The sequence below is a fragment of the Ixodes scapularis genome, unplaced genomic scaffold (assembly GCF_016920785.2).
Source record: "Ixodes scapularis isolate PalLabHiFi unplaced genomic scaffold, ASM1692078v2 PGA_scaffold10__122_contigs__length_95168666, whole genome shotgun sequence".
Taxonomy (NCBI): domain Eukaryota; kingdom Metazoa; phylum Arthropoda; class Arachnida; order Ixodida; family Ixodidae; genus Ixodes; species Ixodes scapularis.
The window spans coordinates 29,645,092-29,658,668 of NW_024609836.1; the positions used below are offsets into that span (position 1 = coordinate 29,645,092).

At 45.6% G+C, this 13,577-nt stretch overlaps 1 protein-coding gene across 1 annotated transcript; it reads left to right on the forward strand.

Annotated features, from left to right (window-relative positions):
• Positions 1-2,188: 2,188 nt before the first annotated feature.
• LOC8026682 (neuroglobin) lies at positions 2,189-12,228 on the forward strand. The gene is made up of 4 exons (XM_040223766.3): positions 2,189-2,315; positions 7,120-7,391; positions 8,207-8,438; positions 8,808-12,228. Exons 2-4 carry the CDS (start codon positions 7,159-7,161, stop codon positions 8,967-8,969), a joined length of 627 nt encoding a protein of 208 aa, XP_040079700.1. The 5' UTR covers positions 2,189-2,315; positions 7,120-7,158; the 3' UTR covers positions 8,970-12,228.
• The last annotated feature ends 1,349 nt before the right edge of the window (positions 12,229-13,577 follow it).

Here is a 13,577-nt window from a genome sequence, read left to right on the forward strand (position 1 = left end):
TTACGGCTTGCAAATACCTGACGACAGTGACCTGTTTAATTTCCTGCAATTCCCATGTCTCAGAAGTCTTTTTACTCGAACTGTTGTCCAACGTTACTTCTGGTCTGATGATTTCAAGAGAGAAAACGTACCTACTCATTCCCTTCGTTTTCAAGAAACATTTGAAGTCCCTTTTGTCCGTACTCGATATGGTAGGAATACGCGCGAATATTATGTGCCTGAGACGTTTAACAATTTGCACTCTGAAATTCTGCAGGCTAATTCTTTGAGCCAGCTGAAGAAAAGTATGAAAGTTCATCTTTCCGGAGGAGAGATTACATAATGTTTATATTTAGTGCGTATGTATTTGTGTACATATTATTCATGTTTTGTGCACTCCTAACTGCTTTATTCTTGTTTTTCACGTCCACGTTGCTTTATTTTTGCGAATTTTTGTACTGACTTTGTTCTTGGTCGTTTCAGAATTGTGTCTATATTTACTACATTTGCATTTGTGTATATATTAGTCATCCTGTCTTGTACACTCCTAACTGCTTTATGATCGTTTTCTTTCCCGTTTTCTGCTTTCTTTGTGCTAATTTTTTATTGACTGTGTTCTTGGACATTCAACCTCTGTTTCTTTCTTTTTTCTTTTTTTTTTTGGCGGCGTCACACAAGCCACCGTTGGCTTTGATTGCCCCCGCACTCCTGTATGAATTTATGAATGTTCCTGAATACAAATTATTATTATTATTATTATTATTATTATTATTATTATTATTATTATTATTATTATTATTATTATTATTATTATTAATATTATTAATATTATTATTATTATATTTTCTTCTTTTATTCTAGACTTTTATTATCTAGACAGTCATGATGTAACAAGTGGCAGAAGATGCGTATCAAAAATAGAGTAATCCAAATTTATGAACGTGTCGACAAAGAAAACTACAATCAATTACAACTACACAATCTTTGGTGTCCCTATCGAAAAAGTATATAAATATAAGTACCTGGGCGTTTTTATTTCCTATACTGTTTTTTGGCAGAATCATATTTACTATGTTGGGGGCAAGGCAAGTCGTTCCTTGGGGTTTATTAGACAAACTGTTTTTAGCACGTTATGAAACTCATCTGTTAGCTTTTAAATCTTTTGTCAGGTCGCAACTGGAGTATGCTAGCATCATATGGGCTCCTCATCAAGATTATTTGAAAACTACATTAGAGAGCCTTCAAAACAAAGGGGCGCGATCCATTTTCCATGACTATTCACCTTACACGAGCGTTTCGGCACTGAAACAAACACATTTACCTCTATGAGAAACCAGGCGTAGGACCTCCCCTCTCACGTTCTTTCACAACATGTATCACTATAATGTTTCTCTCAAAGAACGTTTATTACTTGCAGCCCATCGCATTTTTGATAGAAATGATCATGCTCACAAACTTCGCTTAATTCATTGTAACCAATTTCGCAACTCCCCGTCAAAGCTTGACATTTCAGAATGGAACTCTTTACCTCAGTGTATAGTTAAAAGTGCAGATAGAGCAAATTTCAAATCTTCTTGTGAAATATATTTTCCACATTATCCCGGAATGAATGTTGTGTGCGAAATATATTCTGCTTGTTGTTCTCTGTTCTCGCTAGGCATGTGTATACTATTGTAATTATTAGTCGTGGTATACTTTTGTTGATTTCCTACGACTTATGTATTATATGCGTTATTTTATATTGTATTGTCTCCACCTTTGTAACTCGCCCCTCATACAATGCCCGAAAGGGCTCTTTGAGGTTAATTAAATAAATTAATTAAAATTTACACGTTTTTAGCAGGGGATTCCGGCCACCGCTATGTTGCTGCTGGTCCGTGTAGCCCGTCTGACAGACATGCCGGAAAAATGGATGCATGGATGGATGAACGCTAACTGTTGTTCGCCTTATATGAATGGATGGATGAAAGCGGCTGAACCCTTTTTCATTTAGTGGCGGCTTGAGCCACCTAGCCCAGAAACTAAACAGAACCATAAGTATGAATCCTTCCGCTCTCTACCCAGGGTGGCCACACTGGCTTCTAAAGAATAACTGCTTGCATGCGTGTAAAGCTAAAATTGCCGTTTATAAAAAAAAAAAGCGTTGGTGTTCATGGACGTGTGAACAAATTTAATTTGTGACCTAACAAGCCACGTGTGTTCTGTGCAGCCACCAGCAGGATGAAACAGTGCTCCTCCCGAGGCCACCCCTAAAAGGTACCGGGATCGGACCCAATCCCTGGAGTCTGCCAGCGCGGGCATAGAGGTCCGAGCTCCTCACCGGCTCCTATACCCAGGTTCGTGTTCTCTGACGTATTGACGGCGGGCGCTTCCAAAAGTGTCGCTGCAATCGCCCTTTCTCCTGCCTTAGATGAATGAATGGATTGATAAATGGATGCTAACGGCTAAACCCTTTATTACGGGCGGTAGCTTGCGCCGCCTAGCCTAGAAATTAAAAAAAAAAAAAGTATGATTCCTTTCCTTGCCCGTCTAAGCGAATGTTTCATACCCTCCGCATTTTTTGTGACTATCACCAGGCAGCGTAGCGTCTGAATGTTTCTTGCTGGTTGCACCTTTCTAGATTAGATTATGCTCCCATTGCATTAGTATACCCTCGGTGTCCGTACAACACCTGAGTCGAGTGGATTGTGGAAACCAGGCGTGGGTGTTCACATTGCTGACAACAGACGTAAAACAAAAAAGAAGAAGAAGAAGCGAGGGGATTAGTTTGAGTGTGAAATAATCAACTGCATTAATAAAAGAGATGCAGAGCGTAATAGGTCTAGCTAAATAAAGAAAGTCTTTCGGGATGCCTCATTTGGGTAGAGTTAGACGTTAACTTCCAAAGGAAAGTAAAAAAAAAAAAAAGAAACACGTCCGATATTGTCAAAAGTTGCGTAGTCACTGACTAGGTGAGAACGGCAGAGGGAAGCTCCCATTGTCCCGCCTCCAGCGCGAGTTCCTACCCTCGACCATGCTTCGGTTTCTCGTGCACCTCAAGCGCGCGCGCACGCAGCCAAAGCACGCCGGAAGGCACGAAGCGCGTGCGGAAGGCTAGGCGTCCGAGAGAGATGCCCTACCATTCTCATTATGCCGATAACTAGAGATCCACGAGGGAAGTTGTGTGAAGACAATTCGGCGAAGCTGCTCAGCTGCTAACCAGAAAAGGTAGCTCTACAGCAGCCTCTAATATGGACACTTGGCGAAAAAGTCGGTGAGGAATACGGCGGCCGTGATTGGCCAGTGCCGCTCTTGACCATGACGCCGGTCAATCACGGTTGTAGAATTCCTCGCCGCCATTTTTCGCCAAGTGTGCAGATTAGAGCCCCACCAATTAAATTTTAGAAAAGACACGCACATATACCACATACCAGATGAAGACAGTATTTACGAAGTCATGTTTGCAGATATAGACAATATTTACGAAGACATTTTTGCAGATAAAGACAGAATTCACGAAGTCTATTGCAGATAAAGACTATTTACGACGTAATTCTTTCAAGCGTATCTTGTTCTTAAAGACTTTGAGCTAAGCCGTTACCCTGTTGCGCGTATACCGCACTACCGGAGCCTTCGATGCATGTTTTTAAAGGCCGACAACCAGACTCGAGATTCTGCAAGGCAGAAGACCCTCCTCTCCACGCCTTCGGGCGAGGGAAGCGAAGGATGGAAAGAAGGGACCAAGAGGGGCGGGCATGGGTGGAAAGGGTAGGAGGGAGAGGAGGAAGCGGGTGAAAAGTGGAAAGCGCGAACTGGTCGTCGGTCTTTAAGCGCGCGCACGAGTGAGACCGTGACCGCGGCGCGCGCGCTTAAAAGCGTGCTTCAAAGCCTCCGGTGGTGCGGTACGCGGAACACGGTAACGGTTTGATTACGGTACCGATTAAACGTTTTACTCATTGATAAAAAAAAGTTTCGGGGGCGAGCTCATAAAACGCATAAAATGCAGTATTTAGGAGCGATCATTTCAAGTGTTTGAAACGGTTGGTTCTGGAGCGAAGAACCTCTTTTTTTTTTTTCCAATCTTGAGGAAACTGATTTGTTGGGTCACGCGACTAAGGAGGGTGGAATTGAAAGGGAGGCAAATGGGGAGGGAAGTACTGTAGAAGGGGGGGAGATGGGGAGAGGGAAGAGTAAGTAGAAAGGAATGAGGAGAGGTAACTGGTGTGTCATGGTGACGTAAATTCCCCCACTAAAATTAGCGGGGAAACTGAGTTGGTGTCTCGTTACCAGCATGGAAGGCGAGGGGAAGAAGGAGAAGAAAGAGGGGGAAGGTGGGAGTTGGAAGTAGGGGGAGCAGAAGGGAGAATGAAAGGGAGCGTGAACAAAGGAAACAGATGGGGATAACACCTATAGAAGGGAGTGGAAGGATGGAGGAGGGGAAAAGAGGAGGAATAGGGACATGAAACGTGTGTGTCATGTGACGTATATTTATCCGCTAAATTGAGCGAAGAAACTGAATTGTTGTGCAGGCCACATGACATCAGGTCACATAACTTCGATATCCCCAGCTAAATGTGGTGGGGAAACTGGATTGAAGCCTAGGTGACGTTACGTAAATGTTTCTGCTGTAATTAGCGGGGAAACTGAATTGGTTGATAAGCCCCGGTACGTCAATGTTTTCGCTAAATTTAACGGGGAAACTAATTTGGTGTTTAGGTCACAAGACGTGAATTCTTCCCCTAAATATAGGGTGTCCCAAGTCACCATGCCCGATCTAAAATGAACCGTAAAAATCGATGCCTGCACGTAGCAATCTAAACTTTTCGTCAATGGTGTATTTCAGAGGTCGGTTTTTTTCTTGTAAACTTACAAAGCGTAGCTCCTTTTCTGTAAAAAATAGGGCCAACAAACTTGCCTAGGTCAACGCCGAATGGCGACGTAGACGACCAAGTTGAGTTCTGGAGCGCGTTTGGCGCGCGTATTGATGGATGGCGTCGGGAGCAGCGTCGGAAGGTGTAACCGACCAGCGAAAGAAAGCAGACGACATACAGACGAAATCCGTTGGCAGTATAAGTATGGTGCCTGAAACGCGTCTCCGAATGATGTGTTTACTGTCCTATGCTGCCCATACATCAAACATGGTCCCGAAGTGGCAAAAAAAGACGTCACAGAAGCCGAAGTGTCATGCTGTCGGATGTCGCGATCCTGGCGGTTGGTCGTAGAAATGCTGGAAAAAAGCACGACTGAACGCGAGTGTCGCTGTCATCAGGACGTCCCAAATTTTGGCTGCTGAAGCTTCCGTGAACTGTCACACCAGAGTGCGACCTGCAGCAGAGCAGGCGCCTGCCACATACACCACAGCTGCTGGAACACCGCCAGGATTGCGACCGATGACAGCGTGGCACTTTTATGACGTCACCGGGCGGAAATCGAGGGACCACTTTTTTGGACGTGGTAAAGACACCAGTCGGAGACGCGTTCCAGGCACCATAGCAAAAACGCCGTCGTGCAAACGCGTTTTTTTTCCTTCAGGTTTTGCTTTTAGTGTCTGCATTTATTTTTTTACCAAAGGTACATTACAAAAAGGTTATGTTCATTTTAATAAACCATGGTGGTCGCGAGCAGTCTCGATAAGGAGGTAGCGGCATCTATCAATACCAGCGTCAAACGCGCCCCGTTACTCGACTTGGTCGTCTGCGCCGCCGTCCGCCGTTGACCCTGGCAAGCTTTTTGGCCTTATTTTTTTTTTAGAAAGTTAACTACACTTCGTAATTTTACAAGAAAAAGCCGACCTGTGGAATGCACCTTTGACGAAAAGTTTAGATTGCTACGTGCATTCGTCGATTTTTACAGTCCATTTTAAATCGTGCCTCGTGACTTGGAACACCCTATATAGCTCGGAAACTGAATTTACATGTAGACCAGGTGGCGTCAACTTCCCCACTTGGTATATAGGTGACGTGACATCCATGTTCCCTCAAAGTTTAGCGGAACATGCACGGACGGTCAAACAGACGGACGGACGGAAGGACACAATTTTGGGATTCGGGGTTCCGTTATAAATCATTTCTTGCTTTAAAAAAAACGCGTGCTAAGATTTGTTTGTGAGAGCCTATGGCATAACTTGTTCTGAACTCGTGCACTGCAAAAACTTATTGTCACTTGCTGCGGTAAACAACAAAAGGGACGAGCTAAACCTGTGTCTTTACGGTTGCAGTACCATCTTCAGCTCTACCAATGGAATCATAAAATTCTAAAGATGTTGCCGTTTTCTGCATTCTTGCTGTAATATATGCTGGAGTTTGTGTCGTTGCTTGAAATCTTTCTCGCGGCAAAACACCGAGCTCTGATGGCTCACATTGCAACCCACTTGTTTAAGATTGGCACTAACCTCCAAATAACAACCTTTGTTCGGGTCAACAAGAGCCCCCACCCGAATTTTCTAAGGATGGAGAGCAAAAATTTCAACCCTCGAAGATATGATATTGGGATGTGGTGTTGTAGGTACCCATATTGAGCTTGCCTCGTATATTTTGAAGTTCCGCATACCGTCCCTCAATGCACGCCACTGCTGTTATCATTTTCGGCTGTTCAAACGTGGGAAAGGGAGTACGGTGAAAGGCTGAATTATGAATGCGAACAGCTTTAATCTGTTCGGGAGGCCGCCATAAGTTAGTGCCGTGCACCGCGCTCGAAGATGCAGAAACATTTATTTCACTTGGGGGTATTAAATTCAATAGTAACAATGAGATCAAAAGCCTTCAAGTTTCAAGAATGTGACGCTTTGAGTGTCGTGGTTTCATTTTTGTCAGGAAAGGGGTCGTTTGAGAAGATGGGGATGGGAAGTACGCGAGTTTTTGGAATTTCGTCAGGTGTACAGCTCCAGGCATACTTACCTCAAGCAAATGCTAAGCGTACTAGGTTCTTTTTTTTTGTGTGCTCGTGGTTGGTTTTTACGCAAGTTTGCATGCACATCTTTGATTCAAATGAACATGCCAAAAAAGTGCTCGTTTTTTCTCAAATGCCATTTACTCTCGTGCTCAAGGTAGGTTTGGTTGTGAACGTGCCTCTTTTGGAACGCTTAACGTCACTAGCCTAGTGCATTGTTAGGTTGGCCACATCTTCAATATCGCTAAAGAGGAGTTGGTTGTGCCGCCGCAGTGTCCGGTGGCACCGCCTCTGTTCCTCCTCCTCTCGGGCATGGGCTGCACCCTGAGCAAGACTCTGTCCTCGCTGGTCCGGGGCTCGGAGGGCCGCAAGGGCTCCAACTCCGGCACCGGAGGCTCCGAAGCCGACCCCGTGGCCGACCCCCCTCCCCCGCCGCCGCCGGACCCGCGTCAGCCGCTCACGGCCAGGCAGATCTTCAGCATCTCCAAGTCGTGGAAGGCGATCGCCCGGGCTATGGAGCCCACAGGCATCGAGATGTTCGTCAGGTGAGGGCAGTACGCGCCATTCCAATGCTCGCTTTCTGCGTGCGGCCATCCGAGGAACGTTTTCTGGCCATAATGGCACTATTGTGTGGAATATCAAACGCCACGCCTGTGTTTAGAGCACAGTGACTAAGTATTTTACACCTGGATGACAGGCGCTGGAAAGCTATGTTGTCGCGCGTGTGGTGGATTTGGCAACTCGTGGGGCTGCCACGCGGAGGCACAGGGTTCGAACCCCGCTCGGCCGACATCTTCGTTTTATTCATCTGTGCTGTTCTGGAAAGTTCCAGCCGACTCTTGGCTATGACAAAGTGTTCTGGTTTGGAATATTCCTGAAAGTACCGCGTGTATAAAAGAAACGATGACAGACGCCATTCATTGCCGACTCTAAAGGCGTGCTGCATTTTAAGTTTGTAGGTACAAGTACGCCGCATTTAAAGTTTACTTTCAATAAAACTTTCGTCTACCATGTTTTATTCCTGATCATATACCTCGCAGGAATCCTACCAAATGGGCACAAATGTCCTGCATAGATGGCCTCAGATAACAATGCGCCGAGAAACTCAGGGGGAGGAGAACACGAAAGCTCCGCCTTCAGCGCGAGGTTTCTACCCTTTCTAACGTGCCTTTTAGGAAATTGTCGATAATATCCGCCGAAGACCTTATTTAGTCGTCCGGACATGATGCTATTAACGTTTTGGTTGAATGGAGGAACGCGTGTTTTTCGACTTCTCTGATGTCCTGTCGTGATCTCAGGCTTTGGTCTCCGCGTGGTCCTAATGAATGTTCCCGCCCGCGGCGCCTCGTTTCTGCTGCAGACTGTTCCAGGAGAAGGAGGACCTGCTGGACCTGTTCGAGAAGTTCCAGGCACTGCGCACCAAGGAATCTCAACGCGAGAGTATGGAGCTGGCACAGCACGCCTCGGTGGTCATGACCACGCTCGACGAGGGCATCAATGCCCTCGACAACCTCGACTACTTCATGAGCTACCTGCACAACGCGGGACGGCTTCACTACAAGATCAAGGGCTTCAAGAAGGAGTACTTCTGGGTGCGTGTAAATTAATTGTTTGTATGCTTATACTGCTGGAGGACTTTCCGCCTCAATGAGCCTCTGATATCTCCACAATAGACGAAACATTTATCCGGTGCAGAATGACTGCTAACATGGGGTCTTTAACGCGCATCACGCAATAAAGATACACGACTGCACGCCGGTACGACGTTCATCCAGATTGAAGCAAGCAGGGGTGGAGATTGAGCCGAGGATCTCTGGGTTTTGCGGCACAAGCTTAGGCATCACGTGCTCACAGCTGCGTTCGCCAGCACACTCGACCACCAATCCTCCCCCCCCCCCCCCCCCCCACCCCATATAAGTTTCCCTGCTCTGATAGAATGTACACTTCGTTTGTTGTTGCAGCACATCGAGGGACCCTTCCTCGCTGCCGTGTCGGACACCCTGGGTGATCGCTACACGGACAATATAGAAAACATCTACAAGATCACCATCCGCTTCATCCTACAGACCCTCATCGAAGGTTTCGAAGAGGCCGAGAAGGAGGCAGCGCAGCAGGCCCGATGAACATGGCGCACCTCCGATAGTTTCAAACGCACACACACAAGCACTGTGGGTACGCGTGTGCCGCACGCAGGAAAGATGGTGGTGCCACCATTGCCTCTCGCTTACAGCGTCGTGTCTTTGCGACGGTTCTTCGTCTTTTTGCAAGCTTGCTCTGCGTCCGGCAATCTCGTCCGCGTCATTGAGCACTCGTGTGACATGACTCTCTCCCCTTCTCTGTGTCAGGGCGAGACGCTGCACCACGTGCTGTTGTTGTTTGTGAGCTAAGCAGCTGCAGTTGTGTGCGTGACCTACGCTGCAGCCATTTTTTTATTATTATTATTGAGGTGGGATTTGAGTACGTTGGTTCAAGAGGAGAATTCACACCTGTTCCCTTTTTATGTAGAGTAGTGCTCGTCTTGAGGGGAACCACATCCCCCAGGGGCTTGGCGTAGCGCTGTAGTTTTGTTTTTGTTATTGACTATTGTTGCGACAGCTATGTCTAAGCTACCAACCTATTTTATGTTGTGTACCTCTCTGTTTTAAATGTGTGTCCCATCATCAGTTTTGTAAACTTGTTCGAAATGGCCGCTAAGCCTTTTGTGGGGTGAGTTTTCGAGCCGTAAGCCGTAACGGCGTGATTTGTTACAGTGGAATAGGAATGATCCGCAGGTACCCTCCGTTACGAGTAGGTCCTCCACTTTTTCTCCTCGAGAGTCGACAGATATATATATGGGCAGACAAACAGGCAGGGAGTGTAGCTTGGAAAAGCTCCTCCAGGAGAGCCAGAGGACATCGTAAATCTTGGATTCAAAATCTAAGACCAGATTCACGTGAAATCATTGTGTAGACGCATCTACGTTGGCAAGACTCGCTTGTGCTTGTGGGAGTATTGGAGAAAGGAAAAAGCAGCTTTTGTAGGCAGTGTCTTTCAGCGTTGCAGCATAAAGCGTAGATGAGCAGTCAAACACGCTAAAAAGTGGATAGAGGAAACGCACAATCGAAAATTGGGCCGAAATGTCCTGTGAGATCCCAAAGGAAAGTGAGGAAGTGAGATATTCCTCAGCCTTCATTAACTTTTTTTTTCTATTACCGACACGCAATCGCGTCAATAATTCTAGACCCGTGTAAATCAGCAAAACATATTGGAAAGCAGCATATTTGCCGTGGTTTCCTCTAACCCTGTATTTCGAGAGTGTTTGGCTGGAGTTCGGCAGTCTGGGACAGTTGAATCACAGCCCTATTTTTGTACCTGCGACCTTGGAAGCAGCGTGTAGCCAACAACACGACCTTATTCGAAGAAAGCAATTCATCACTTGGATCACGAGCCGACGGCGGCCCTTCTACTTGGCACAATCCACGCGGAGAGAAAACACCGAGAACACGAATCCGCCCTAATAGTCCAAGTGCCAAAGTGACAAAAGTACAAACGCACAGTGGACGGAGCAACATGTGAGAAGCCCGCCAAGACGTCCCCCCCTGGTTCAGTTACACTATGGTGCCTGAAACGCGTCTGCGACCGGTGTGTCGATCGCGTCCTAAAATGGGGTCCCTGGATTTCCGCCTAATGACGTCATACAAGTAGCATGTTGGCGCCGGCCGCGTTCCTGGCGGTGTCGCAGCAGCGATGGATGATGTTGCAGACGCCTGTTCTGTTGGGAGACGCCTGTCCTATTGCAGATCGCTCTCCAGGTTTACATTTCAAGGAAGTTTCGGCAGCCGGAGTTTGGACGCCGTGACTACTGCGACACTCGCTTTCAACCGTGCTTCTTTTTTTTTTGTTTTTTTTTTTTTGTAGTTTGTTATTATTAATTGTTAGGATCGTGAAATCTAAGAGTATAACACTCCGACTTTTGTGGCGTCATTGTGTCTACTTCGGGTTCGGAACCACTTTCGATGCAAAGAAAAAATACACTCTAAAAAAAAAAATTTGCTCGTAAAATAACTTTTAAGGGTTCCTTGGTTTGTGCAATTTTTGCAGCCTGAAATGTTCTTGTAAGCACCCCTCAAAAGGGTTCTCCGTGAAAAACCTATAAGGGGATCTTTTAACCTCCTTTTTTTTGACGCAAGGGAGTTCTTCATTGCCCAGTTGCCTTTCTAGTGCGCCGGGGGGCGATAGTGCTTGAGGCGAGACCGTTCTTCACCAGCTGAAAGAGCTCCTGGGGCGTTAAAGAACTTTTTTTTTCTTTAGAGTTTAGGGCGCTAAAGGCATCCGTCGGAGACTCATTTCAGGCACCGTAGCTACGCATAGAAGAATTCCAAAGTGTTTTTTTTTTCTTTAGGTGCGGCCGGCAAGCTCGACAGTTGCTTTCCAAACCATCCATGCCGTCACGCAATCGCAGCCTGATCATGTGTGAGCGTACGTTAGCAGATGAAGAGTTTTAAAAGAGGCTCGCGCCTCAAACCGGGAGCCTTCATTGTTTTGTCTTCAGTTTGTAAAGCCACCGTACGCGAGTTCCTGTCGCCTCCTAGTGTCTTCTGTCCTTCCTAGAGTGTTGAATGCTTGTTCGTGACTAATGATACATCACTCCTGCCTCCCAGAAATATCTAGACCTATCCGAATCCTACGGGTCAAGTGATTCAGGTCAACCTTAGAGATTGTCTTACGCTCATTGCTCTCCAACCACGCAGTATCGTTCCAGTGTTAGCTCAATCACCCGAATTTCAGGATTAGTTTCTATGAACACCTGAGCCTTCAAAATTGCAGCTTAGCCTGTTACACCTTGTTATCGATAACTAACTGACAAGATCTCGCTCCGCCATGCGCATTTTGTTTATATTTTGAGAAAGGGGGTTCGTCAGCGAGCTTTGTGTTCATCTTATCTTACGCTTTATACTTCTCAGTCTGCACCCTCTGATCAGATCTTAAAGCAACTTCCAAAAACCTCGAGAAATTCTAAATTATCTACAGAATATTTTACTAGGATTTAGTAGTATATTTAGTAACTAAATGAAAGGAACCGCCTCTTGTTACTGCCATTAAAAAGTGTGACTTGCGGGAGAGCTTCGCTGGCAGTTTCTCACTCGCTGTTTGTATCCTTAGTATGTCAGTTGTTTTCTTTTCGTATGTTGTCACAGTGTTGTATGAAAACAAAAAAAAAACTCTAAAGAGCACTTAATGTGTTTTTTTTTTCGAATATACAAAAAAGAAAAGTTGAGTCGTAACAAGACAGCTAACGTCGAAGATCAGCAATCACCAGCTAAGCATGCTTCCACACGTGTTTTTTCTGCCTCCTGCTATGACCAAATTTTCTTTCTACCAATCTTAAGACAAATCAAAGACTTGTGCACGAACCAAGGTCAAAGCACATTTCATTTTTTTTTTTTTTTTACAATTGTGGGTATTATGTTTAGCTTGTTTTAACCATTATTTCACAAGAAACCAGCACCTCGTGTCAAATGGCGTCTTTGTGTCCAGATATGTTGCCGAGGATGTATAAGTTGCTCACTTTGATTTATTGAGCCTGTCTCTGTGTCGCTCTGAATGGGGTTGTTGATGTTTGGCACATTTCTCCTGTCCGAGTGTATAGCCTTGGTGGTCATCCGCCAAAGTCAGTGCAGTTGCTGAACCAAGAATCCAAGAAATAGCAATGCTCTAAACATGGCTCATGTTCACGTTCACTTTTCTAAAAACAGCGTGTTTCTTTTCAAATCGCATTGTCCCAGATGAATGGGCATAACATCTGGCGCTTCTGTAGACACATCATGGCTAGACATGTCCACTACTGTCGAGTGGTAGATCAAGCATAAAATGCGCAGCTGCTCGCTGTCTTCGTGACACTACGTTGTGTTATGATTTTTACATATTTGTGTAAACAAAGCTCTGACTCCTTCGGTAACCTCTTTAGTCTATCTATTCAAAACATTTCTTCGTTCGGAATTTAAGTGGGACCTGATTATAAAGCTTCACTCAGACGATTTTTAAGATCCGTATATCAGAACTGAGCAGGAATTTAAAACGTAGTGTCAATTTGGCGCTTGAACTATAGATATTACAATAAGTCAGGGCCTTGCATCACGAACTGCGCGTTTCTCTTAACTAAATTATGTCGACTGTGTACAATCAAGGCGAATGTTTGTTCTTGTTGTTTGATAACCTTAATTGTACCTAAGGGTATGAAGTAAGGCTGACCTACCTTACAGACGTCGTCTGGTACACGCAAGTGTTAAAAACTGGGCCAGTCATTCCAGGTTGCTGGGTTGACTAGCCCAGATATCGTCGTTCGGGACATCAGGGGACAGGACGTAACGATTCCTTTGTTGCCAGAAGCAAAGAGAATGCTCCTTGAAATGTTTGAAACAAATTGAGACGAATCTCTCAAGACACCGCTCGATTGGAGCGTTTTCCTCGTGATGACGACGCACAGTTTGAGAACCGCCGAATTACCGGGGCAGGCAGTCGGCTGTTCTCCGGCAAGCGTCTGATGAGAGGGAAAAGTCGGTTGTCCGTTTGACCCTGGACAGCGACATTATACTCTGTCTCTAAACACGCAAAACTCGATCCAGTCGCGTTACGAACGGACCCCTTTAAACCTGCGCCTCCAAAGGCTGTTTTTTTTTTTTTTTTTTTTTTTTTTTTAATCTTATATGTGTAATGAAGGGCTCGAAGAATCGTTCCCTATCCCTCCTAGA